General features: G+C 51.5%; 1 protein-coding gene across 1 annotated transcript in view; it reads left to right on the top strand.

Moving 5' to 3' along the window:
* LOC129553663 (guanylate cyclase D-like) overlaps positions 1 to 27,807 on the top strand; it is a 60,106-nt gene that overhangs the window by 9,836 nt on the left and 22,463 nt on the right. The window contains 17 exon segments of the mRNA XM_088843393.1: positions 3,417 to 3,501; positions 4,154 to 4,250; positions 4,442 to 4,478; positions 4,481 to 4,569; positions 5,806 to 5,886; positions 8,085 to 8,261; positions 8,498 to 8,654; positions 8,966 to 9,091; positions 10,496 to 10,515; positions 12,826 to 12,907; positions 12,910 to 12,983; positions 15,940 to 16,103; positions 16,521 to 16,608; positions 16,611 to 16,715; positions 23,912 to 24,086; positions 25,434 to 25,532; positions 26,607 to 26,701. Of these exon segments, the coding sequence (XP_088699519.1) occupies positions 3,417 to 3,501; positions 4,154 to 4,250; positions 4,442 to 4,478; positions 4,481 to 4,569; positions 5,806 to 5,886; positions 8,085 to 8,261; positions 8,498 to 8,654; positions 8,966 to 9,091; positions 10,496 to 10,515; positions 12,826 to 12,907; positions 12,910 to 12,983; positions 15,940 to 16,103; positions 16,521 to 16,608; positions 16,611 to 16,715; positions 23,912 to 24,086; positions 25,434 to 25,532; positions 26,607 to 26,701 (1,751 nt within the window).

The raw sequence follows: 27,807 nt of genomic DNA, 5'->3' as shown, positions 1-27,807 counted from the left end.
TCTCTCCATCAATCAATTTATCCATCCATCATCCATTCATCCATCCATCCACCCATCCATCCATCAATCAATTTATCCACCCATCATTCATCCATCCATCCATCCATCCGTCATTCATCAAGGCTATCCACGTGGACAGTCATATGAGGAGCAGGAGCAGGGAAGAGACTTGACCTGCCACTGAAAAGACTGAACCAGGGGTTGTGAAGTTCCAGGGAAGCCTAGCAAGGCCATCCCTCAGCCCAGCAAGCTAAAGCATTTGTAGAGCATATTCCCACCTCTCAGCTGTGCTGAACTTTGCCACAGCCTTGTGACAAGGACACTATCTTCTATGGGCCCCAGTGGAGAACTGAAGCTCAGAAAGTTTAGGTAACTTGCCTAAGGTTACACAGGGACTCCAAGTGCAAGATTCCCATCAGCTTATGACCACTGGGGAGTGTGAGACATGAGACCCACACATTCTCATTTCTGACATTCATCCACCCAGGCTTTGATCCCTGAAAATTGCACTGACACACAAGCACATAGGTAGAGATGAGCGCACGCCTATATGTATACCAAGTGCACCCACATTTCCTGATGCACATCTAGTTGCAGTGACTGCCGTTGGGGGATAGATTCAGGTCTGGCCAGGCTTGCTTACCTCCCTGCCTGCCCCAAACCCTCAGCAGCCACTCCCCTACCCCATGACCCAGACCCTGCTGTCCTTCCTGCCCCATCTCCTGGTACTGAAGCTCTTTGTCTTTCCCCAAACACATGCCACCCTTTCCAGCCTCCCTGAGCACGTGTGTTTTCCTCATCCTGGAATGCTCTGGCCTTGCCTGGCTAAATCCTTTTTTTCCTTCCAGAATAACACTCCAGTATGAGCCATGGGGTTGGGGGGGGCAGTGTGTATGCTACCACTGTGCTCCCCACAGTCCCTAGGGGCATAGTTTCCTAGGGTGTGTGTCCTGTGTTGGGGAAGACCAGTGCCATCTGTCCCCAGGCTAGTAACAGGAGGTCATACAAAGAAACTTTCACCTACTTGTTTCTTTGCTTTCTTTTCTTCTACAAATATTGACAGGATTTACTGGGCATCAGGCACTGTGCTCAGCCCCAGGGAAGGAGGAATGAATGAAACATTGTCCCTGCACTGGCTTAGAGCACCTGCCCTCCACCCCCAGTACACGGCGAGCTCCATCAAGGTGCTGGCAGTGACTCTGAATCTTATAGGCTGTTGTATCTTCAGTTCTTGGCACTGAACTCAGCACAGAGTTCCCTCGCAATGTTTGCTGAGGGGTTTATTGAATGAATGAGCAAACTCCTGTCAGAGGGTAAAGTCTGTGAGCCAGGGCTGGTGGAGGTGTTTATGAAGATCTCCATCAGACTCTGGCTGCCCCTGTTACAGTTTTGACCACACTCTGTGGTGTTATCTCTGCTGTCCCTGTCTCTGCCACCAGACAGAAGCCCCCGGAAAGTGTAGCCTAGGGCTGGTCTTCAAGAACACCAGCTCTATGAGGGCAGGGATGATGCTTCATTCAGGTTTCTGCCACCACTCAGCAGCTCCTCTTGCCTGGATGCCTAGATGACATCTTCAACTTGACATTGTCTGAAACTGAACTCCTGATCTGCTTCTAGCCTCCTCCCATTTTCTTCCCCAGCATTTCCCAGTGCTGGTAATGGCAACCCCATCCTCCCTAAGGGTCAGGTACCCTCATCTCCCCACACCCAAGGCCCAGCCTATCAGAACACCCTGGGGGCTCCATCTTTAGAATTTTCCCAGAAGCAGAGCCCTGCTCATCACTTCTCTGCCTCCTCCCTGGTCCAGACCCCATTATCTCTTGCTGGATTACCACAGCAGCCTCTCAACAGGCCTCTGTGCTTCTGCCCTGTCTCTGGACCTCACCATGGCAGTTGGAGGACCCTTGGAAAATATTTTAATAGATCTGGCTTTCCCTGGCTCAGAGCCTGCAGAGGCTCGCCTCGCCTAGAGTACGGCCAAAACCCTTGCCACCCTTGGCTCCCTGCCCTCCACCTTCCTCCCATTGAACACGCCAACCACGCTCCTGTTTCTTTGTGTTTGTTGCTCCCTAGACCTGACTGCTTACCTGTCTATGCTTCCTCTCTTACCTCCTCCAGATCAGGAGTCAAGCTTCCTTCCTGGGTGAGGGGCAGGGCGGGTGGTGGTTGGGAACCTAGGCTCTGCCATGCAGGGACAGTTGCCTGTCTTTCTGTTTCCTCTTCCATGAAATCATGATCATACCTACTTCCAGAGGTCACTGTGCAGAATAACTGAGTTGAAATATGTGACATCTTTAGAACAGGTGTTTAGTGCAATATAATATACAGGAGTATAATAAATGGGCTTCCCTGGTGGCTCAGTGGTAAAGAATCCACCTGTTAATACTAGAGATGCGGGTTCAATCCCTGGGTCAGGAAGATTCCGCTGGACAAGGAAATGGCAACCCACTTCAGTGTTCTTGCCTGGAGAATCCCATGGACAGAAGAACCTGAAAGGCTACAGTCCATGGGGTTGCAAAAGTGTTGGACAAAACTTATCGACTAAACAACAGAATAATAAGTGCTACAAGCTATTTGCTGCTGTTATTATTATCAGGACTAAAATTGGAGGAGGCTCATCTCATCAGAGGGCAGACGGACAGTGCTGTCCTTTCGCAAAAGGAAGGAAGGGAGGGAAGCAAGGATGGAAGAAGAGATGGTCCACCCACTTGTGTGGCAGTGACCATTGTCCTCTCTCCAGAACAGGGCCTGGCATTTTTGCCACCTTACCAGCCCAGGCAGATGCTGGAGTTGCCCAAGTGGCCCTCCCCACCTTGCCCAGCCATCCCAAGAAGACTTTACACACCCAATCCTGATATGAGAGCTAGAGAGATTAAAATTCACTGTAAGATTCAGGCTTTTCTAACAGTCAAAGTGAATGACACTGAAATTGGCTGCTTAAATAGGTAATGAGCAGCCCATGGTGGGGGTTATATAAGAAGCAGAATAATCATTGATAGGAATCTACCATTTTTATTCAGTATCTTGCCTGTCTAGCCCCCACATAAGGTGCCCAGGGGCCCCGAGTTGAATAAGAAACAGGCCCTGATGTCCAGCTGCTCTCAGTCTAGTGGGAAGAGTCCAGCATCCTGGCAGATGAGGGCCAGAGTGTGGTTAGGACAGTCATGGTGTCTGTGGGGCCCATGAGACCAGGAGCCTGCAATGAGAACCCTCAGAGCAGTGCTGGGAATCAAATGTGTGTGTGATGACCAGTCCATAGTCTGGCGCCACTCTGTGCCTTCCCCTGGGAGGGGTGGCACTGGGCAGGAGTTTGTGTGCCCATGTGCCAATAGGTGCAGGAGCTGAGTGAAGGGGCTGAGCTCCTGTGTGGTTGTTAATTACTGTTGGGACTCATGCCGCCCCTCCTTCCGGCACAGGTGAAGGCCTTCCCAGAGGCCTCCTCGCTCTGGCCCTGGCCTGTGTCCTGGTGCTGACCGGTGGGGCCCTCACTTGCCTCATCAGGTAAGATCCTGGTCTTCTGAACTTTGCTCTGCCCTCTGTGCCCCCAACCCCGCTGGGCCTCCCGGCTGTGTATACAGCCCTGGCATCTGCAGGGAGCTTTCCCACCCTTCATCCCAACCTCAGAACCGCCCGCCCTCCTGTCCATCCTAGAGCCTCAGTCAGGGCCCTGTCAAGGTGGGCATGGCTCTTGGGAGGTCCTCAGAGACCTGAGGAAGAAGCCTGGGACCTCGAACAAGACTGCATCCTTCCTGAAGCTCAGGCTACACACCTGTGCATCGAGGGCTTGGTCAGGATGACCCCAGGGCTCTTCAGCTTTGAAAACAATCATTCTTGGGTCTGAAGTCCTCTGTGCTCCCTGAGCCTCGGCAACATCCAAGAGGGACAGCCCTCTGCCCCCAGGCGGATTGGAAACACCAAGGCTGGGGACCAGAAGACACATCAGGCCTGGGGTCCATCCAGCCCTGAGCCAGACTGAGGGGCTCTGAGGGGCAGTGCTCAGTGGTACCCTCTCAACCCAGCGGGGAGTGCTGGGGGAGACAAGCAGGGAAACGGGGAGGACCAAGAGGGCTCTGGGTCAGAGGCGGCTCTGAGGAACCGGATTGGGGGTGATGACAGCGCCATCTTCTCTGTCCTGCAATTTGCTCGCCTCCAGATGGAGCATCCAGCAGCTGCGGCTGCTGCAGGGACCCCACCGGATCCTGCTGACAGCCAAGGAGCTCACCTTCACCCAACAGCCCCTGAGCAGATGGGTGGGACACCAGGCACCGGGCTGGGGGGTTCAGGCACCAGGCTGGAGGGGGCAGGCACCAGGCTGGGGGGTGCAGGCACCAGGCTGGAGGGGGCAGGCGCCAGGCTGGGGGGAGGTGGGCACCAGGCTGGGGGGGGTGGGCAGGGCGTGGACAGAGCTGGTCTAGCTCTTGACCACACCTACCACCTCCAGAGGCTGCAGGTGGACAGTGTGAGCAAATCAAGAAGTGTGGAGATGGCGGGAGCCTGAGGCCTGTGGCCCAGGGGTCAGGAAGGAGCCTACCAGCCGCCCAGGAACCCGCCAACATGACTCTGTACCAGGTGAGGGCCCCTGCCACCCCCAGGCCCAGGTTTTGAGAGCTCTTGTCAGTTTGGGAGAAGCTGAGGGAACCCAGAGCATCACTGTATGCCCCACTCCTGCTCTGGCATAGGAAACCGAGGCTGGGGGACAGACAGTGACTTTTCTGGGTCCCACAGCAAGTCAGTGGCAGGGCTAGAAGTGGGAAACAGGACTCCCAACTCCCAGTCACCTGTGTTTTGTGACCTGACCTTGGGAAACAACCAGTCCCCGGCCACTTGGACCCGGGCATTTTTGGTGTGAGTCCGGCCCGGGACCTCTGTCAGCACTGGGCCAACTGGGCTTTGGAAAGGGGCGGTGCGGTCCGGGGTCCCCAAGGGCATGAGTGTGGGGCAGCACCCAGGCCCAGGACAGCCTCGAGACAGAGCCTGAGTCACCAGCTGACAGGACAGAGGTGAGACCAGACACTAAAGTTGCTGAGGACACTGTGATTTCTCCAGAGCTGGCTTCTCAAATCCAGCAATTAACTGATCTCTGACTCTCCTGTTCTGTGTCTCGTGGCCGATGAACCGGGTTCATAGTTTCTGAGGGAAGCCACATGAGGCTCGTGCTCCTTCCCTCCACCTTCGCCCTTGGAGAATCCCATCTTTTTTCTCTTCTGCTGAAAGGAGGCTTTAAGGATGTACAAAACATGTTTTGTCTGCTCCTCTGAAAGCACTGAAGCCACGCTGAGGAACCAGGAACCCACCAGTGATGAGAGGAGAGAGGGCTAAGGTTACAGAAAGCTCTGGGCGAGGACTGAGCCCCAGCTTGAGGCTTCTGCCTCTCTCACCCTGCCCTCTCTCCTCCCCTAGGGTCTCTGGGTCACAGAGCCCCCCTCACTTCGCTGGGTTTGGGATGTTGCAGGTGCCCAAGGCCAGGAGCTAACATGTTTTCTCTCCACGATCTTGTTAGCCTTCTCCATGTGGGTGAGGATATCATCCTGACTTTTCAGAACTGGGGCATGAGGCTCAGAGAACTGAAGTCCCTTGTCCAAGGTCACAGAGCTAGAAAATGGTGGAGTAAGGACTGGATCTCGGGTCTGTCAGCTGAAGGAGACAAAGTCTAACTTTTTGTTTCCAATGGCCAGGCTCTTCCTGGCTTGGAGCACACAGAAAGAACACACGTATGGGGAAGAAGCTGAGGCTGAGAGAGGCAGAGGAGTTGACTCCAGTTGGGGACCAACAGTGGGTAAACTCTTACCGTCTTTTCTTAAACAGGGAGAATGGGTGTGGCTGAAGAGATTTGAAGGTGGAACAGCCCCTGAGCTGCGACCAAGCTACCTTGGTGTCCTGAGAAAGGTAGGGTAGAGGGCATGGAGGGTGGGCTGTGGAGGGGTGCTGTCAGGAGACCCCTACCGATCTGGATTGGTGCCTACTCAATGCAGAAGCTTCTAGCCTCCAAAAAGGTAGGGCTTACTGTTATCATGATCACTGGCCAGTTGTCATGACAGATATGAACCATCACTGTCACCATCCCACACCAGCATCCCCCCTGTCACACCCCCACCCCATGTGATCATCACCATGACTACCAGGGGCACAGACACCTCCATCACTATGGTCACAGGGTACAGTCAGCACTGCTGAGGGGCCTCGCTTGTACCTTTCATCCCTCCACACATCCGTTCATCCGTCCACTGTTTTTTGAGCACCTTCTATGCTCTGGGCTTTGGGGACACAGCAGTGGAGAAGAGAGACAGGATCCCTTCCCTCGGGGAACTTCCAGCCACTTGTCATCACCCATCACATAAGTCCCTTCACCTCTGAGATTATCACCATCCTGAGAAGCTCTGTGGGATGGAGGGCAGAGCATAAGATTTGAGTCAGGAAGATCCCAGATGGAATTCTGCCTCCATAGGACACTTAGTTTTCCTGTAAAATGGAGCCAATGAAATGGGAATTAGGAGGGCTTCCCTGGTGGTTCAGACAGTAAAGAATCTGCCTGCAATGCAGGAGACATGGGTTCAATCCCTGGGTCGAGAAGATCCCCTGAAGAAAGGAATGGCAACCCACTCCAATATTCTTGCCTGGAGAATCCGTGGACAGAGGAGCCTGGCAGGCTGCAGTCCTTGGGGTCACAGAGTTGGACACAAGGGAAGCGACTTAGCACACACAGAGAGAGTATATAAAATAACCTAGAGGAGTGCCTTTAATAAACGGTGCATTTTATTATTATTTCCAACATCATGGCATCTGAAATCAGATTCAGAGAGATTAAGTGATTAGAGATTAGGTTATACATTCCCCAGTGGACATCTTACAACTGAGACGTGTAGATGTTTCTTAAAAGAGAAGGCCCTATATGTGGTCAAATGAGTTTAGAAATTGCTTGGCTTAGGCACAGGACTTCTCAGAACATCTAATAATCTGTTTTGGTTATCTATGACTGTGTAACAACTTATCCCAAAATTAGTGGCTTAAAACATTAATCATTTTATAATATCTTACAATTTCATGGTAGGAAATTTGAGCAGGGCTCAGCCAAGCAGTTCTTCTGTTCCACTTGGCCTTGATTGGGGGTTATTCAGTGGTTTCTTGATGCCTTGGCTGGGCGGTTGGGAAAGCGTACTCAACAGAACCTGCTTTTCCACTCAGTATAGTCTCAGGGCCTCTCCATATGATCTCACCAGTGGGGTGACTTGGGATGGAGGGACTTCTTACGAACATTCAGTCCTCCAACAAAGAGGGCTCCAAGAAACAGGAAATGGAAGCTGTCAGTCTCTTAAGACCTGGACCCAAAACATACAAGTTCACTTCTGCCATGTTCTACCGGCCAACTCAGATTCAAAGGGAGGGGTCAGAGGCCCAGCTTCTTGATGGCAGCAGGGTTAAAGGATTTGAAGCCATTCTTACCTCACCACATATACCAATAAGCATGCAAATCTCTAAGGAAGTAGGGAGAGTATTCAGGTTTCCCTCACTTAGTTGATCCCTGAACTGTATTTGAGAGGAAAGCCATGCCAGACAATGTTTCCCTCTTTCCTGCTTGGGCAAATGCTCGCCTAGCTGGCGGGGTTTGAGTTCTCTGACCTGGTGGGCTGCTTTCTGCTTGTTCCTGATTCCTTCGGTTCTTCTTCTCATCTGCCTCTGAGTCTTGGGGAGAGATTTTACAGTTTTATGGGCCATGATGTCACTTAGGTGGAGAATAGGCCTAGATCCATATTCTGTGGTGTTGGCTACAGGTGTATTGACTTATTCATCCATGATGCTTCCATGCCCTCATTTCACTGGCTCATCTATCTGTCCATCCCTCCATCCATCATCCATCCACACACTCATCATCCATCTACACATTTGTCATTCATCCATCATCCATCCATCCATCCACTCATCCTTTACCTACCCCATCCATTCATCCATCCGTCCACCCATCACTTCCATCCAACATTTCTGATGCCTCTCTAATTTCAGCCCTGTGCTGGGTTCTAAGTACAGGGGGCCAGATGTCCAACCTTTGAGAGTCCCCAGAGGCTGCTAAGGTGCCCTTGTGCTGGCAGATGCGGGAGCTGTGGCATGAGAGCATTGCCACCTTCCTGGGCTTCTTCGTGGCCCTTGGGGTTAGTGCTCTGGTGTTGGAGCACTGTGCTCAGGGCAGCCTGGAGGACATGCCGAAGAATGAGGCTCTGTGGCTGGACTGGACCTTCAAGGCCTCCCTGCTGCTGGATTTTATCCATGTGAGGACCCTTCCCAGGCCTGGAGCTGTGGGGGCAACAGGGAAGGAAGGGAGACAAGAAAGTTTCATTTCCCAGGTCTCATTTTCCACTTTGTCTTATTGAGAAAAATCTGAACAGTGTGGCAAAAGGTGAACGGAGGCAGGGAGATTTGCTGGGGTCTGTGGGAATCCTGAGAGAAGCAGGAGTCCTTCTCATTCACACAGGCCTCAGGGACCCTCATGATTCCACTCTACTAGGGGATGCAGTATCTACACCATCGGCATTTCCCTGATGGTGGCCTCAAGTCCCGAAACTGCGTGGTGGCTGGGCGCTTTGTGCTAAAGGTCACTGACCACAGTTATGTGGAGCTCCTGGATGCTCAGAGGGCTCCCCGCCTCCAGCCAGCCCCAGAAGGTCAGCTCAGGGGTGGGCAGGGGGCTGCCAGTAGGTGCTGAGGTCTCTGTTTAAACCAGGCGCTTGGAGGGAAGGGGAGAAGGGGAGATGTCTGGTCCTCCAGCACTTCCTGTGGTGTGACCTGGAGTGGATGGCTTTTTCTCTCTAAGCCTCAGGACCCTTACCTGTGAATGGAAGAGGGCAGAAGCACCTCCCTCCTCTGGGACTGTAGGGACAGGGCAATGACACAACATGTATGAAACATCCACCCAGCTTGGCCAGCTTGGGTGGTCCGCCAGTGACGGCCATGTGGCCCTACCTTGTGAATGCAGAGCTGCTGTGGACGGCTCCAGAGCTGCTGTGGGGGCCTGGAGCACCCAGGTGGGGCACCCTCCAAGGAGACACCTTCAGCATCGGCCTTATCCTGCAGGAGGTGCTGACTCGAGGCCCATTGTACAGTTCCTCAGGGATCCGTGGAAGGTACACCATCCTCCTCCTTCCTCGGCGTGTCTCTGGCAGAGTTCCCATGTAGTTGGGTAGTTCTGTGAGCATGAGGAAATCAGGGTCTGAAAATAACCACAGAGACACAGATGCCTGATTTAATGACGAGAAGTGGGTTTCTTTGGAAGCAGGCTTAAGTAACTACCAAAATGGCAGCTTTATAACTAAAGACATTGATTTCTGGGTAAAAGCCCAACCCCTTTCTTCCTCTCCCAATTTCATTGCCATGTCCAGAGGTGGTTATGCCCTAACCATCCGGCTGCCCAGCACAGACTTTTTGTCTATGGAGACCTCAGTTCTTCCCCTGGATCACTTACTACATGACCTTACACTAATTACTTACCCTCTCTCAGCCTCAGTTTTCCCATCTTTAGAGAGGGGACCAAACTTTAAAATGTGTCAGGCATCCAATCCCTGTCTGATGTCACCAGTCTGCTGGGTGTTTGGGGACTTGGTCTTCTGCCTGAGTGGGGCTCCTTGAAGCACATCTTTGTGCTTCTGGGGTAATCACTCACAACTTCCCCATCATCACCTGGTCTTACACATTTTTTTCTCTTTGGACCCCAGTGCCAGGGCCCAACTTCAGAAACACCGCCTCTGCGTCTGCATTCTCTATCAGGCTCCCTGGACTCTGTGCTGCTCTTTCGGTAGCCTGTGCCCCCCGCAATCCCCAGCTGCCTCTGTCCAATCCCGGGGACCTGTCCCACGGATCCCCTGCATTTCAGCCCACAGTGCAGGCAGTAATGGAGTGATGGAGCCCACTTCCCTCCCACCCCAGATAGAGAAACTGTACCTCACAGGGAGGCCTGGCCTCACTTCTTTTCTCCACCAAAGTATTGCTCCATGAATCATGAGCATTCCAGGCCCCAAATTTATGGGGTGGAGGAGTGGGAAGGGGAAGGGTTTGGTCACACCATTTGATCAACTCTCCTTGGCTGCCCCCCTCCCCAAACTCGCTGACATCTGCCTGCTGAGGGGGTGGGAAGGCGAACAGCCAGATGGGGTCTGTGAGTCATGCTGCCATGCAGTGCCCTTCAGGCCAGTGCTCTTCAGACTTCAGGGACCCCAGGGTCGCCCCTGCATTGGGCTGTCAATCCCGGACCTGCTACTTCCTGGCTGCACTTTTCCTGGTCTCAGGGAGTGAAATATCCAGAGCACAGCCTTTGGGGGCCATGGACTTGAGCCCAGCTCTACACCAATTTACCTCACGACTCTGAGTAAATCTCTTTCAGACTCTGAGCTTCAGTTTTTTTAATTTGTAAAATAGGGACCATGATGCCTAGCTCCAAGACTATTTGTGAGGATTCAGTGAAATGCTTTAGACAAGAGCCTGGCACACGCTAGACCCTGGGTGGTTTTAGGGGTATGTGAGTGGGGAATAGCCCAGGTTCTTTCCACTCTCCTACTGAGAAGTGGACCTCCTTGCTCTAAGAAATAGCATCTTTGAAAAAAAATTAATTAATTTTTGTTTACTGATTTGTTTATTTTTGGCTGTGCTGGGTCTTCGTTGCTGTGAGTGGGCTTGTCTCTATCTGCGGTGAGTGGGGGGCTACTCTTTGTTGGGGTGCTCAGTAATGGTGACTCACGGGCTCTAGAGCTTGGGCTCAGCAGTCATGGCACTTGGGCTTAACTGCTCTGCAGCATGTGGAGTCTTCCCTGACCAGGGATGGAACCCATGTCCCCTGCAATGGCTGGCAGATTCTTAACCACTGGACCACCAAGGAAGTCCCAGAAATAGCATCTTTTTAAGAGTCTGTCTGGGGGTGGGGGACACTTGTGGTTTCCTAAGCACTCTCATGTGTGTTATGCCAATGGACAATGCTGTGCGGTGGTAAGTGCACTCTTTTCAGAGATGAGTGCAGTGAGGCTCAGAGAGGGGCAGCACTCCCCGGCGCGAAGCTGTGGTCTGGGATCCCAGTGGGCTCAGTGGTGTTGCCTCAATATCTCCTGGAGTCATCCAGAAACCGTCTTTTCCACGGAGCTGGATGTACAGCCTCTTGGTCAGTGGCCAGCAGGACTGATCCATCCCAGTGATGGGCTGGATGTGGACAGTGGGCTCAGCATGGGGAGGGAAAAAGATCTGGCCTGGCCTGGGCTATGGGTTCCCAACCTGACCACCTGTGAGAACTTTGCTTTAATGACAAAAATGTTTGGAGCCTCACAGGCTACTATCTGACTTTTAGTATCTGGTGACTGAGAAAATGCCTAGAGACAAAAATCTGCTCTGAAATAAACAACGCTTTGAAATGAATCTGTATTTTATTCATCACAACACCATTAGAATGCTTTTGAAAAAGAGCTGGGTGTGTGTGTGTGTGTGTGTGTGTGTGTGTGTGTGTGTGATATTATGGGTTCCATCTGTGCACACACACTCCTTTATAAGCATAGACAGCTTCCTAGATCCTCTACTCAGAGGCCCTCAGGGCCTGACACCTGCAGACTGGGAGCCTCTGGGCAGAGAAGAAAGTGCAGGCCGGGAGGCTATCAGGCCCAGTTCTAGCATCTACTTTTTACTGGCCCTGTGGCTCAGTTGACCGATGTTACCACCTCCTTGGAACCTCAGTTTCCCTGTCTGTAAAATGGGACAGTGAATCATGGGCTTCCCCCAACAAGGAGGTCGGCAAAGGGAAATCCAGAGAAAGGCTTCTCTTCACTCTCTAAGGAACTTTCTCTCCAAGGAACCCACCTCTTTGCCTCCTCTGCCCTCCTCAGAGAGGACCCTGTTCCACCCCTGACGGCCCTGTGAGGTCTGTCCTCTTATCATTAGGTGAGGGGACTGAGGTTCAGAGAAATAGCATAGCTTGCATGGGATCAGGATAATCTTGACATCCCCTGCTGTGCTGCTGAAGGCCTGAGCTGTGTACCCAGCCTCTCCTCCTCCCGGTGTGCCCATGAATCTCTCAGCTCCCTGAGGCACCCCAAGGGCTACCCAAGGTGGGAAAACCAAGGCACAGAGTGATGGCAAGTGACAGAGATGGAGCTGGATCGCTGATCCATCAGACCTCGACCTAGTCTGTGGTCTGCATCGTGTGTAACGGGCACAGCAAGATCCACAGCAGGGGTTGTCCTGGGAAAAGAGTCATGATGATGGCGAACATGCAAAGCAGAGAGTCTTGCCTCACAGTTGTGCAGAGTCGACACCAGATGGCCTCCGGGTGGTGGGGCTGCCAGACAGATCTGCCGTGCCCAGGTCGTGAGCACATTCTTGGACACTGCTGGCAACAGAGCAGCAGCAAGTATGCAGGGTTCACGGGCTGGGGTGAACCTAGCACCCCAATATCTAGCATCTGTCATTTCCTTCCTCAGCACTCATCTCAGGAAGGCAGTTTATTAAGCTTACTTCATAGATGGGGAGACCAAGGCTCAGAGGGATGGCTGTGTTGTTCACTATCTCATAGACAAGTGGTGGTGGATCCAGAATTCAAGCCCCATTCTCCAGACTCCAAGCTGAGACCCTTTCCCCCGCCGCACTGTACAATGGGCCCAGGAAAACAACAATCCTGGACCACTGGCCAGCATGCCCTGGAGCAGAGAATAAGAGGTTGAGGAACACCCTCACAGCCTGGTGTGAACACCCTCACAGCCTGGTGTCCACACCCCACAGGCCCACCCTGCCCTCCATCTCAGGATCCCAGGCTCATGCCTTACCACCAGCCATCCTGGGGACCTCAGCCCCACTGGCCGGTCTGAGTTTGTTGCAAAAATCATCAGGAAGATAGTATCTCTTCCTCCCCTGTGCCGGCCCCTGGTGTCCCCTGACCACGGGCCACCTGATACATCCAGCTGATTGAGCAGTGCTGGGAGGAGGCTCCAGAGGACAGACCAAATCTGAACCAGATCTACAGCCAGGTCAGTGCCACCAGAGGAGCTGGCTACTCACAAGAAACAGTGAATCAGTTCACCTCACTATACCCAGTGGGGGCCCCCCTATCCCAGGGGCCTGGAAACCCTGTGCATAGAGGGGGCAATGGGCCAGCATCATCACCCCTGAGAGTGGAACCTGAGGTCTACCATCTGAGGGAATCTTTCTCAGAACTCCGGGTTCATAGACACTTCCTTCCTGAGCACCAAGCTCCATGCTAAGTCCTGTGCTTATATTTAACCCTCCTGATAGCCCTCCAAGGAAGCATTGCTATTAACTGGGCTTTACAGGAGAGAAACTGAGGCACGGCGAGGTGATGGGACTTGCCAAAGGATACCAAGGAAGTGAAAGGTGGGGCTGGAATACAGCCCCAGGTTTGTCTCTGCAGCACTGATGCTAGGAACCTCGACCCCATGTCAGGCCTCCTGGCACCAGAGCAAAGGGGCCATGTGTGGCCATGGAGGCAGCACTGGTTCCTGCATCAGGGAGTGGAAGGTATGATGGGGCCTGCCCCTCCCACCCCCGGCTGCCTTGGGGACTGCACCGGGTGGGGTGAGGCAAGCCTGGACGAGTTTGTTGGGCGGACGTGGTGTGTGTGGACCTGAGTGAGCCGGCTAATGGCTCTCACAGGCCAACTCATCAAGCCTGAGGTGACAGCTTTTGTGCCTCCTGTTTCCTGCCCTCCACTCCCCAGCCACAGTGGAATTTTGCCAAGGAGGGGTTCAGTGAGCCAGAGGGGCATCTAGACAGGTGTTGAGGGAGCGAGAGGGAGGAAGACAGGAGAAACACACAGGCATGCTATGGGAAATCTGGACCTCAGAGTGAATGAGCTCTCAGTGGCCACTGTGAAGGTGGGTGGCAGAGCTAGGCCAGAAAGACAATTCTTAAAACACCAGCCTAGAATCTTTCCAGGGATTAGAGATTGCTGTGGCTAGCGAGGTGGGGAAGAAGGATCTTACCCTGAGTGAGGGGTGACTATGGGGAAAGCCTGCCTCAGTGGCAGAGAAGGCAGAGACTGGCACATGATGTACTCCACATGCAGAAGATGAGAACTGTATCACACTGCTAAGGGTCATGGAGCCTGCATTCCGATCTATGCTTCCACTTACTTGACCTACTACTACTTACTTGGCCTTCCACTTACTATGCTACTACTTGACCTTGGCCAAATCGATTCCACCATTGAGCCTCAGATCTCCTTGCTGTTGCTGCTGCTAAGTCGCTTCAGTCATGTCTGACTCTGTGTGACCCCATAGACGGCAGCCCACCAGGCTCCCCCGTCCTGGGATTCTCCAGGCAAGAACACTGGAGTGGGTTGCCATTTCCTTCTCCAACGCCTGAAAGTGAAGAGTGAAAGTGAAGTCGCTCAGTCGTGTCCGACTCTTAGCGACCCCATAGACTGTACCCACCAGGCTCCTCCATTCATGAGATTTTCCAGGCAAGAGTACTGGAGTGGGGTGCCATTACAGATCTCCTTCAGTTCAGTTCAGTTCAGTTCAGTCGCTCAGTCGTGTCTGACTCTTTGCGACCCCATGAATCACAGCACGCCAGGCTTCCCTGTCCATCACCAACTCCCAGAGTTCACTCAAACTCATGTCCACAGAGTCGGTGATGCCATCCAGCCATCTCATTCTCTGTCGTCCCTGTCTCCTCCCACCCCCAACCTTTCCCAACGTCAGAGTCTTTTCCAGTGAGTCAACTCGTCGCATGAGGTGGCCAAAGTATTGGAGTTTCAGCTTTAGCATCAGTCCCTCCAGTGAACACCCAGGATTGATCTCCTTTAGAATGGACTGGTTGGATCTCCTTGCAGTCCAAGGGACTCTCAAGAGTCTTCTCCAACAACACAATTCAAAAGCGTCAATTCTTCTTAGGTGATGTCTAAAAGGACTAACTCTGGTCCAACTGGACACACTGGTGTGACCATCAAGTGAAATAACTAAGCAAAAAAAAAAAAAGTATTTTTCTGAGGAGAGAATGAGGAGAAAGAGCACTGACCCTGAAGTTGAAAGACTTAAACCATGTTCATATAAGATTGTTCTGGGAGTATCAGCCAATGTAATTAAGCAAGAAAATGAATGTTGTAAAGGAAGAAGAAAATGGGCTTCCCTGGTGGTTTAGTGATAAAGAATCTGCCTGCCAATGCAGGAGACTCGGGTTCGATCTCTGGGTCAGGAAGACCCCTTGGAGAAGGAAATGGCAACCCACTCCAGTATTCTTGCCTGGGAAGTCCCATGGACAGAGGAGCCTGGCGGGTTACAGTCCATAGGATTGCAAGAATCCGATATGACTGAGAAACTAAACAACAACAACAACAACAAAGAAAAAAATAATTGTGTTTGCATATTCTATGATTTTTGTTCCTGGGCGATGCAAGGGAAAAAATGGAAAACACACTCCAAATGATAAAATATAGACCACACTCCTGGATTAACTTCTTTAGCTTTTGCTTTCCTTTGGTCTCAGTGCCCTTACATATTTATTATTTTGTTTTGTAAAAAAATTTTTTGAACAAAGAGAGAAATAAAGAAGTAGAAATAGATTATATACATGAACAATCTACATATAATGCTTCTCTGTATCTACCCGTCTATCCATTCACCCAACCAATTCATCTTTGAGAACAAAGAATGCCTATTCCACAGTGTTTTTGTAAGAACCAAAGTGTTTGTTAATGGTGATACAATGCTGGGCATGGGTTCCTTTGCAAAGTCCTCTGCACGCCTGTCTGCCTCACAGAGAACTAACCCATTTTTCCTCCCTGCTGTCTCTGCTTTCCCTTGCCAGAGCTGCCACCCCTTGCCTATTACCTACCTGCTCCCCACCATCCAACTCTTCTCGGCAGGGACTATATCTGGTTCATTCCCGTGGCCTAGATTCTCAACCAAGGGGCTAAGTGCTATGCTGATCTTTATGGATCAATTGGGATTTTCATTCCATTTTCAGTTCAAGAGCATCAACCAAGGCAAGAAGACCAGTGCTGCTGACTCTATGCTGCGGATGCTGGAGAAGTATTCCCAAAGCCTGGAGGACCTGATCCAGGAGTGGACTGAGGAGCTGGAGCTGGAGAGACAGAGGACAGAAAGGTTGCTGTCTCGGATGCTCCCCCCGTGAGTGGACTTGATTGTGCCTCTAGCCTCAGTGCCTCTGAGCGTGGGACCTGGGGAGCTGGGACATAGCAGGTACTCAGTAAAGCTGGGTTCCCTGAATTGATTCATTTGTTGTTTATTTATCCATAATATTTTCATAGAGCCCTTGCATGCATTAGGCACTGTGCTGTGCACACGAGTGTTGAATTTCTGCTGCCTCTTTCCTTTGGGAATAAGGATAAGGTGCCATGTCCCCCATCTGACTTCAGAGGAAGTAATGTCCGGAGAGGGACAGGTATTTGCCCCAGAACACAGCAGACCTGTCCCAGACCCCCTGACACTCATCCCAGGCCTTTCCCACAGATATTGCTCCCTCATTTCCAACTGTGGAAAGAGGGTCCTCCCACCTTGTGACTCTGGCCCTTCCTATCCCTTCAGGTCTGTGACTGAAGCTCTGAAAATGGGGGCAGCCGTGGAGCCAGAGTACTTTGATCAGGTTACCATAAACTTCAGTGACATTGTGGGCTCTTTACCACCATCACAGCCCTGAGTGAGCCCATCGAGGTGGTGGGCTTGCTCAATGACCTCTATACACTGTTTGATGAGGTTCTGGGCAACCATGACGTGGATAAGGTGGGAGGACTAGGAGGCAGGCATTCCATCTCTCTCTCTTCTACATTGTGTTTGCATCATGCCTATATTTCCAGTCATTTACTTATGCATCTTTTATCAGTAAGCTATTGCTGTGTAACAAACCACCCCCAACCCCAATAGTGTAAAACAATACGCATCTATTGTTGCTCACAAGCCTATAGGTGCAGCTAGAAAATTCTCTGGATTCGGCTGGGCTCACTCATACACCTGTGATCAGTGTGGGTGAGAGGAAGCTCTGCTGATTTTGGCTGCACTCTGGAGCTCAGCTCTGCTCCACATGGTACCTCAGCCTCCAGCAGGCCAGTTGGTATTATTTAAAAGGTGTGGCAGAGTTCTGAGAGAGAAAGCAGAAGTCCAGAAGTCTCTTGAAGTCTAAGCCGAAATTGGATACATTATTTCTGACATATTCTGTAGGTCAAAGTAAGTCAAAAGGCCAGCCCAGATTCAAGAGGTAGGAAAATAAATTCTACTTGTTCTAGGTGAGGGTCAACAGATGAATCAGCTTCTGTGCCTGCCCACAGGGAGCTCTCAGTGCTGTCGGTAAAAGAGGAAGACAAGTATGAAATTGATGATCTAGGGAGGCAGAGGAGGCTGACAGGGCCTCTAATCCAGCTACGAGTAGATGTTTAAAGAGCAGGGAAGGCTTCCTGGAAGAGGTGCTGTCTTCCTAGCATTGTCCATCCTGGGTGTGGTTGCTCCAGGCAATGGGGTAATAATGTACTAAACCTTGAGGCTTAAGAGGGTGGCCGTAGGAAGTGTGAGAAATACTAAATGGGCTCTGATGGCTGGACATGAAGTGGGCCATCAGTGGAAGTGGGTGGAAGACCCGGGAGGGGGCAGCAGGGGCCTTGGCAGAGCCATCAACCCCCTCCATGATCTAGTCCCTGTGTACCTCTCAATCCTGGGTTTGAGTCCCACCCTGGACAGCAGCTTCTGTGTCACTTTGGTTTCCCGTCTCTGGGCCTCTGTTTTCTTATCTATTAATATAAAACAGGAATAATGATTCCTGCCCCAGGGGATTCATAGATGTGGGCAGATTGTCTCCCCCGGTAGAAATTCTGTGTAAAGCCGTGAGCCTGTGAAAGTCAATAGCCTTCTACCCTCTCTGCCTGCCATGGAGGCCTTCCCACCCCAACCCTGCCCCTATTCTGATCCAATTTTTGGGGGTCCCAGATCAGCCTCAGACATGGTGGAGGAGCTCCCAGGAGACAGCCATACCCGGGCTCCCCTGCTCTTCGCCTTCATTTGTGACCTGCCAGCCCCCTTCCTGCCACAGCCCTCCAGGAAGAGTGGGGCTGGAGAGGGCCAGGCCCTGGGCTGGGCTGAAGCCAGGGAGGAAAGGGTGCATGGGCGGGAAGTTTCAGAGGTGAGACCTAGCTCTTTGAGGTGCCAGGTAACCTGCTGATAGCATTGCACACAGTACCCAGGCAGCAGTAGTCACCAGTATTTATTGAGTACTTACTGTATACCACACACTGGTATGCAGTCTAGATGCCTTATATGTATTGTACCATTTGATCATTGTAACAACATAATAAGCTGTGAGGTAGGTACTAGCACCCCTGATTTACAAATGAAGAACCAAGGGGTTGCGCAGCTGGTCTCAGCAGGACGTGAAGCTGAGACTTGAACTTGGACATTCTGGTCCTGAAACCCAGCTTCCTCAGGGCTCATGGTCCTCCCAGGACCCAGACCTCCTCAGGATAAAGCCACAGGTTCACAGCCAGCCCTCCAGGAGTGGGCCCCGCCTCCCTCCCCCGTGACTCTCTCGCCCTGCCTCTGGGCCCTCTGCAGTCCTCACACAGGCTTTGCTCTCTTGCTTTCTCTAGCCACAAGGTTTTCACACAGGCTGTTCCCTCCTCCTGGAACCCTGCTCACCCTCCTCTTCTGCTCCCTCCTGGTCACCCTCTTGGTGTCAGGTTAGCTTCCCTGCCCTCGCACATATGGTTAGGAGCTCTTGTGTGATGCTCTCATAACAACCCCCTGGACGTGTCGGTTCCAACCTAAACCACTCTGTCCCCAGTGGTTGGCAATGTCCAACATGTGGTGGGTCCTTAGAAAATACGTGTTAACTAAATGAGGAGCTCACTAAGGCCCAGAGAGGGAAATGACTTGCCCTAGATCACACAGCTGATAGGTGACAGAGCCAGGACAGGAGCCTGCCAAGTTCACCACCGCTGCCCAGATCTGTTCACTGCCCCACACTGACCAGCGGAGACCTGAGCCGTTGACATGCCTAGCACACAGCTTCCCCCCAGTTTCCCATTCAGGACCCCACGTTCCTGCCCCAGCCTGCAGTCTGAGGCATTCTCTGTCATGCTGGCTATGTTCCCCTCTTGGCTCCAGAGCCTAGGAAAAGATCCCTCATCTCATCTTGCTGAGCCCTGCAGCTTTGATGTGCCCTGAGTCACCCCTGGCCTTGTCTTTTCCTCTCCTGCTAGTCATTTCTCACACATGTGTCCCTCTCAGCTCTGAATCACGCTTTCTGATCTGCTCTGAACTCTGGCCAGGAGGTCTGTATCTTTCTGGCAGAGTGGAATGAAATAAAACAAGGCCTGCACACCCGTCCAGATGTGGGGAAACGGGAGGCTGGGTCCTTCCCAAGTGAAGGCTTGTCTCTCATCGCTCACTCCATTGCCTTGGGTTCCCCTCCATTCCAGCAGGATCTGGTTACTGCTCTTTAATCCGGGCTGGGCTGGGAGGCAGCCAGGCAATCATTTCCTGGTTCCCGAGGGGTCTGCGAGTCCCTCCCAGCAGGTACTGAGAGAGCACTTTCATGGACAGAACTCCACAGCAGGGCCCTGTGGGCTGCCGGGGTGGGGGGGGGCTGGGGGGTGGCGGGGGGGGTGTTGCTTGTGGAGGTAGAAGGGGGAGTGGGGAGGAGAGGGCTTTTACTCCAGTCCTCAGCCCAAATGGCTGAGCCACTCTGGGCACATCACTTCACCTCTCTGAACCTCAAACTTCCATTTGTAAAACAGAGGTGAAAGTGACTCTGGCTTACGGTGGTCCTGCAGATTGAGCAGAATGTGAGAGGAAGTGCTGTCGTTCACACCAACACGATGATGAGCACAGCGTGTACTGGCACTGAGGCCTCCTCCTGAAAGCACAGAATAGGGGGAGGTGGCGCGAGTGGTAAAGAATCTGCCTGCCAATGCAGGGTACGCAAGAGATGCGGGTTCTGTCCCTGGATTGGGAAGATCTTGTGGAGGAGGGCATGGCAACCCACTCCAGTATTCTTGCCTGGAAAATTCCACCGGTAGACGAGATTGGTGGACTATAATCCCTGGAGTCGCAAAGAGTCAGACATGACTGAGCAACTGAACTCACACAGACGCATCAGTTAAGCATCAACAGAGGACTGACCTGGCCTAGGGATTGTCACAGGATATCTCATTTAATCCTCGCAGTGCCCCTCAGAGGGTTGGATTATTATCCCTACTGTACAGATAAGGATACAGGCTCAGAGCAGTAGGTGACTCACTCAAGGTCACACAGCAATTCACGTTTGTGTCTGTTAGTATGGAAGCTTTTGTACCCACCTCTCCTCTGGCTGTGTTCCCTCCGCTGCTAAAGGACCACACCTGTGTACAAGGAGCCGCAGCTCTCAGCTGCAGATCGTCTTTGGGAGCCTGAGCTCCTAGAGAGCAGAGCCTGTGCCTGGTCACCTTTCTGCTGCTAGGGTTGTAGGATGGTTATTAATTACATCAAACTCTCCCTTCTCGTGGCAGGCAGGTGGAGGGCTAGAATTCAGCTTAGCAGCTTGGAGAATGTAGTCAGGATGTGCGGCCACTTCGGGGCTTTCTACTGCTCCTCTGTGCCGGCTTGGACCTTGCGTCACCCATCTGAGGCAGCGCTGGGTCCCTAGAGCCAGTGTACTGTTCCTGAACTGCACCCGCACACCTGGTGAGCTGGGAGTGGGGCCAGCACGCAGTAGGACTCTCAGGCTGCCTCTGGGAGGCAGGACTTGGCCCAGACATACGTGCTAACCATGTGCAGGGCAGGAAAGAGGGAACCCCACATAGCAGGCAGATTCTCCCCACAAGAGAGAGAGAAAGGGCCCAAGCCGTGTTCATCAAGAGGCAGCATAGAACATGGACTCTGGAGTTGCACTGAATGAGTTCACATCTGTGCTGTGTGATGTTGGCGAGTGACCTAACCTCTCTGGCCCAGTTTTCTGTTTGCAAAATGGCAATAGTACCTGCCTCACAGAATTTTTGTGAAGATCAAAGGCATTAATATTTGTAAAGGGTTTGGAATTGTGTCTGTCGTGTAATGACTGCTGTATAAGCATTTAAAGGAGCACTTACTTGGTGCTTCTTCCCATCTTGCCAGTCGGATAATGCGCTCGTCCTTCTGTGGGGAAGAAGAGTGTGGGCAGAGGGAAAGCCAGGGCTTGCTCATATTCTCCCCTCTGGGCTGTGAGGCGGGAGGTCTCTCCTCTGTGGAAATGTACACAGCAGGGGGGCAGCTGTGTCCTGCCCCTGCCGCATTCATGCCAGCCCACAAGTAAGTGCTGGGTGGGCAACAGTGAAAGATGGAAGGGAGACGGAGGGCACAGCCCTGAGGAAGGAAACGTGTTTCCCAGCTGATGATGAGGGAGATTTTATGGTCGCAATATGATGTGAACTGGGCTGATGGAGGGCCCAGATCTCAACAGATAGAGACAGATAGAGATCTCAACAGATAGAGAACACTTCAGGGGCGATCAGGGCCTGGAGGTGAGCAAGCGCTAAGTGTCTCTGTGGAGAGCAGAAAGGTTCCCATTTGCCTAAAGCATGAAAAACCAGTAGCAATTGTTAGGAGTAAGGGAATTCTACAAATCATGGGAGTCCCTGATCGCTAGCTCCATAGGGAATGAATTTTAAGCCATTGGCTGTAGGGAGCAAATTTAAGTATCTGAGCTCAATAGGGTGTGATTAGGGCAGATCACTTCTGGGTATTGGGGCAGAGATATCGCAAGTGAGGGAGGGGGAAAGTTGGGGGACAGAGCGAGGAGGGCACAGTCCACAGCTAATGACGGGGAAGGAGATATATTGAGTTACAGCACCCCCTGTGGACATGAGAAGCATCATCATTATTATCACCATCTCAGTTCAGTTCAGTTCAGTTTCTCAGTCGTGTCCGACTCTCTGCGACCCTGTGGACTAAAGCACACCAGGCCTCCTTGTCCGTCACCAACTCCTGGAGTTTACTCACACTCATGTCCGTTGGGTCGGTGATGCCATCCAACCATCTCATCCTCTGTGGTCCCCTTCTCATCCTGCCTTCAATCTTTCCCAGCATCAGGGTCTTTTCAAATGAGTCAGTTCTTCGCATCAGGTGGCCAAAGTATTGGAGTCTCAGCTTCAGCATCAGTCCTTCCAGAGAATATTCAGGACTGATTTCCTTAGGATGGACTGGTTGGATCTCCTTGCAGTCCAAGGGACTCTCAAGAGTCTTCTCCAACATCACAGTTCAGAAGCATCAATTCTTTGGCGCTCAGCTTTCTTTATAGTCCAACTCTCATATCCATACATGACCACTGGAAAAACCATAGCTTTGATTAGATGGACCTTTGTTGGCAAAGTAATGACTCTGCTTTTTAATATGCTGTCTAGGTTGGTCATAACTTTTCTTCCAAGGAGCAAGCGTCTTTTAATTTCACAGCTGCAGTGATTTTGGAGCTCCCGAAAGTAAAGCCTCTCACTGTTTCCATTGTTTCCCCATCTATTTGCCATGAAGTGATGGGACTGGACGCCATCATCTTAGTTTTATGAATGTTGAGTTTTAAGCCAACTTTTTCACTCTCCTCTTTCACTTTTATCAAGCAGCTCTTTAGTTCTTCTTTGCTTTCTGTCATAAGGGTGGTGTCATCTGCATATCTGAGGTTATTGATATTTCTCCTGGGAATCTTGATTCCAGCTTGTGCTTCATCCAGCCCAGCGTTTCTCATGATGTACTCTGCATATAAGTTAAATAAGCAGGGTGACAATGTACAGCCTTGATGTACTCCTTTCCCAGTTTGGAACCAGTCTGTTGTTCCATGTCCCAGGTGCTCAGGGAGAATGCACAGGCTTGGCTAGAGAGAAGGCTCTGCTCTTCAGGTCCAGTGATGCTGGCAGGTGTCCGCTGAAGGAGGGGCAGTGCAGGAGCGGGGCTCTTTAACCTGCAAATGGGAACACTCGAGAAGTAGAGTCGCTGCCTTCAAGCTTGGCTGGCCTGGCCTGTGACAGGGGAGAAGGCCATGGCACACATCTGTATCCCCAGGAACTGAAACAGTGTCTTCAGAATAGAGAATGAGCTTGAGAATCGGAAATGTTTGTGGCTTGAGTTCAGAAAGTAGAGCTGGAGCCAGCAGGTCAAAGGCAGTTGCCTTTCAACTCAGCTTTTGTAAACGGGGGAGCCTGGTGGGCTTCCGTCTGTGGGGTCGCACAGAGTCAGACACGACTGAAGCGACTTAGCAGCAGCAGCAGCAGCAGCAGAGGGAGAATCAGCCACCTCAAGAAGGATATGTGAACAGGCCCAGACAGCCACTGGGAAGGCAGATGGGTGGCCTTTTAAAGTCCCTCCTGGTTCTAAGACTCTGGGATTCTGTTGTCTCCAAAACTGTTAGTGCAGGAGATGATGATGGTGGTGATGGTGATGATGGTAAAGACTGAAGTCTCTGCTTATTGAACATCTATGATGAAACTGGCTCTTTACTACTTTATCTTTAATATGCATTTCATATAAGAGGAACAGAGGCTCGCACAAGTGAAGCAGCCAGACTAAGGTAAATGGCAGACCCAGGGTTTGTATCCATCTATCGGATTTCAAACTCTACATTCTTGGAGTACATCTTGGAAGATCAAGGGTTGGGGAAGTAGGCTATGTATCCAATATACGTGCACTTCTCTCCAGATGAAGCTCTGATCTTTTGCTGCAGCATTGTGCAGTTGGGACACCCAACTCTGCTGCCAAGATGCTCATGGCCTGGGCTCAAAGGAGATGAGACAGGCACGGTTACCTCCAATTCAGACAAAGGTGATCTTAAACATGTAGATTTAATCATTGCTAGAGAGGCAGGGAAAGATACCAGTGTGGGCCAGAGACTCAAGGTGTGGGCCAGGGGTTCCTGAGAGGCGGCCTTGCGTGGTAAGTGGATTAGTCCAGGGAGGGGAGTGCTTGTATTGGAGCATGAAGGCTGTGGCTTCTAGGTGGAGACCATCAAGGATACTTACATGGTGGCCTTGGGACTGCCCAGGTGCAACAGGAGCCGGCACGCGGCCGAGATCACCAGCATGGCCCTAGACATCCTCAGCTCTGTGGGTGACTTCCAGATGAGGCATGTGCCCATTGTGCCCATTTGCATCAGGGCTGGCCTGCACTCAGGTAAGGACTTGGGGCTGTGGGAGCCTCCCAGCCCTGCCTGAGGCGCTGGCTGGGGCAACCCAATAGGTTCCGAAATTCTGAGATTCTAAAATTTCATGATGTAATTTTTAAACAATTTTCTTCTATTATTTTAAGCTTCTAAGATGTTGGTCATGTATAGATGTGAGAGTTGGACTGTGAAGAAAGCTGATCGCCGAAGAATTGATGCTTTTGAACTGTTGTGTTGGAGAAGACTCTTGAGAATCCCTTCGACTGCAAGGAGATCCAACCAGTCCATCCAATCAGTCCTGGGTGTTCATTGGAAGAACTGATGCTAAAGCTGAAACTCCAATACTTGGCCACTTCATGCGAAGAGTTGACTCACTGGAAAAGACTCTGATGCTGGGAGGGATTGGGGCAGGAAGAGAAGGGGATAACAGAGAATGAGATGGCTGGATGGCATCATCGACTCGATGGACATGAGTTTGAGTGAACTCCGGGAGTTGGTGATGGACAGGGAGGCCTGGCATGCTGTGATTCATGGGGTCACAAAGGGTTGGACACGACTGAGCGACTGAACTGAACTGAACTGAAGATAGTATAAATCAAAGAATCTGTTTTGCTTAGATTAACTTTTTTTTTTTTCGGTCTCAGCATCTGTCAAGGGCATCTAAGTCCCTGGTAAGATGCTGATAGAAGAGGCAGGACAGAGGCCTCTGTGCTCAGGCAGACAACTTAACATCTGCAGGTGGGGACTAGGAGATGCCTCAGGGTCTCTACTAGAGCATATCCTTCTCATGCCCCTACCCCATAAAGTCCAAACTTCTCAGCCCTTCATAGATTCCAAGACCCTTGCTACTCTCTGCAGCCTCATCTCCCACTTGGTATTCCATCCATACTCAGCCACTTGCAGTTTCCCACAGGCATGTGGGCTCTCTGCTTCTGTGGCTTTGCACCTGCTATTCCCTGCCCACTTATTTTCTTATCCTTCAAGACACAGTTTATACACCGCCTCCTCCAGGAAGTCTTCAGAGGGGTCAGAGTCCTCTTTCTGGACTGGCACAGCTCTGGTGCTTCCCTCTTCATGACATTGATTATAGTTTACACATCTCCCCCTACCAGGCTGAGGGCTCTCTAAGAGCAGAGCCTAGATTTTTCTGTGCCCTCCATCCCCAGCCCAGAGCCAGGCACAGATGTCACCTCTTCTCTGGGTGTCCTTGGAGATGCCATACAGCTTCATCCTCACCCTGTAGCTGGAGCCCAAAATGTAGGGTGGGAACAGCAGTTTAGAGGGGAGGGTGAGAAGGACAAGACTGTTGCAGGGACTTCTCTTGGGTCTAGGAGCTCACTGGGCACATTTGAGTTCAGGGCCCTGTGTGGCAGGGGTCGTGGGTCTCACCATGCCTTGGTATTGCCTCTTTGGGGACACTGTTAACACCGCATCTCAGATGGAGTCTACAGGGCTGCATGAGTGTCTCATACTTCTATCCTGTCCAGGGAGGAACTCTCTCAATAACCGCTACAGCCTGGCTGTTTGAATCAGTGCTTAGTAAACAAGCCGCCACCTGGTGGCAGCGTACCCTAGTTACCAGTAAAGCCACTAAAGTATAAGGAGATGATGTGTGTCGCTTATTATTATTATTTTTTTTAACTTAGCACAGGGCTTTTGTGATGATCTCATGAGAGAATTGCCAGGGAAAACAATGACTTGAGGGGCAGGAAACCTGGGTCCTCAGCTGGACCCAGCATGCACAGTGTCCTTGAGCCAGAATGCTCTTCCGCTAGGTCTTGACTTCCCCATCTTTAGAATGAATGAGCTTCCCAGGTGGCTCAGTGGTAAACAACCTGCCTGCACTGCAGGAGATGTGGGTTCGATCCAAGGATCAAGAAGATCCCCTGGAGCGGGAAATGGTAACCCACTCCAGTATTCTTACCTGGGAAATCCCATGGACAGAGGAGCCAGGTGGGCTACAGTCCATGGGGTTGCATAGAGTCAGAAACTACTGAGTGCACACACACGCACACACACACACAGTGAGTGGACCCCTTTCAGTTTTTAAAATCCCATTTGAGCCTCTTGCTGGCAGCAGGAGCCACTCTGATGGCTTGACTATCACAGCGAAAAAGCTCGGCCTCTGTTCTGGCTGCATAGATTCTATGCTCTCTGATGTCGCTCCATACACATCTTGCTTAACCAGATGTGGTGGCCTTAGTAGGGAGTCCTGCCCTTAAAAGTAAAATAACTACTTATCTGCACTGATCAGCCTTCAAAGACTTCCCTACAAGTAGAGATTATGTTCTGACTTCAGCTTGTGTTCTTCTTAACCTCAATCCGTGTAATTTGCTTTTGCTTGAGACTGCTGCTTTAGTGCCCAACAATCTACTGGGGGGGACAAGAGGGCCAGGCAAAGGGCATAGCATGAATCAGAACTGTGTGCCTTGCTGGCTGGCACTGGGGGCTGTTACAGGCGCTCAGTGATTTTACCGAACACGAGGTATGCTGTCACCAGGTGGTAACTTGACTATTACCTTTCTCCTCAGCATATAGAGTTCATGTCAGCAGAAGCACTGTCCACACACTGCTCAGCCTGGATCACGGCTACAAAATTGACATCAGAGGCCAGACTGAGATAAAGGCAAGAGACTTTCTTTCCTGGAATTGATTGGAAATGTCTCCAGAGGTCCAGTTTCTGTGGGCAGTGGGAGAGATTCTCACCTGACTGATGTCGGTGAGGCAAGGCTGACTTGGGAGCTGATCACCCTCCGTGTCCTCCTTTCTCTCCTAGTTCTGTGGAAACGTTTCTTCCTGGGAGCCACACCCTCATTTGGCTCCTCAGGAGGAGAAGGGCCAGGGCAGAGAAGTTACTTTTAGTGATGGCCTACCTGGGCAGCACGCTGATGCCCAACAGATACTAACATATTTATTGCCACAGAAATGATGAAAGGAGGATCCATGTCCCTACTATATAGTTGAGGAAATTAAATTAGAGATACAAAGAGATTTGTCCAAAGTCACAGAGCTGATCTTAGATCTGGTGGCTCCAAAGCCTGTGCCTTCTCAAGCACTGTTGGGCTCCTACTCATCCTTCAGAACCTTAGCACAGACCTCAGCTCTCACTGAAGCCTACCCTGACCCAGGAACACTCTTCTTCTTCCTTTCTCCCAACAATAACTTCTTCTCTGTGCCTCCACCAGTCCCATGGCTGACCCTCTGATGTTGTAAAGTGATGTTGGGTTGTCCCTGCCCATCAGCCCTGAAAAGACAGAGATTGGTCTGTCACCTCTGTATTCTTTTTGTTTTAATATTCACATTCAATAATGGTACCATCCTATGAATGACTTTTCTTCCTACCCTACCTACCCCCTTTTGTTTCCCCAAATCCTCAGGTAGAGCCGGGCCTACTGAGTGACTGAAGCAGCCAAGGCATTTAAAGGCCAAGGGCTGTGACTGGGCCCCAGCCATTGGGTGCTCCACAGGACTGACTTCATTACACAGTGAGATGTCAGAGCAGGAGAGTGCAGCTCAGACAGGAGCAGTAACTTGTCCAGGGCCACATAGCCTGAGAGGGTCAGTGTAAGTGGAACACTTTGCTCTGGAGGCTGAGGTTATGAAGGAGTAAGCTAGGGTAAGGGCAGGTATGTCTTGTTCAGGGGAGTGGATGCTAAAAGTCCTGAGGAGCAGAGGATTCTGATGACGGGAGGGGATGCAGAGTGGGAGTCGGGGGGGCAGCATGCCAACCTC

This window comes from Moschus berezovskii, chromosome 14 (genome assembly GCF_049115385.1).
Source record: "Moschus berezovskii isolate FMDL1 chromosome 14, NW_MosBer_1.0, whole genome shotgun sequence".
Classification (NCBI taxonomy): Eukaryota; Metazoa; Chordata; class Mammalia; order Artiodactyla; family Moschidae; genus Moschus; species Moschus berezovskii.
The sequence above is the reverse complement of the archived record's forward strand: the minus strand, read 5'-3'. Positions and strand labels throughout refer to the sequence as shown.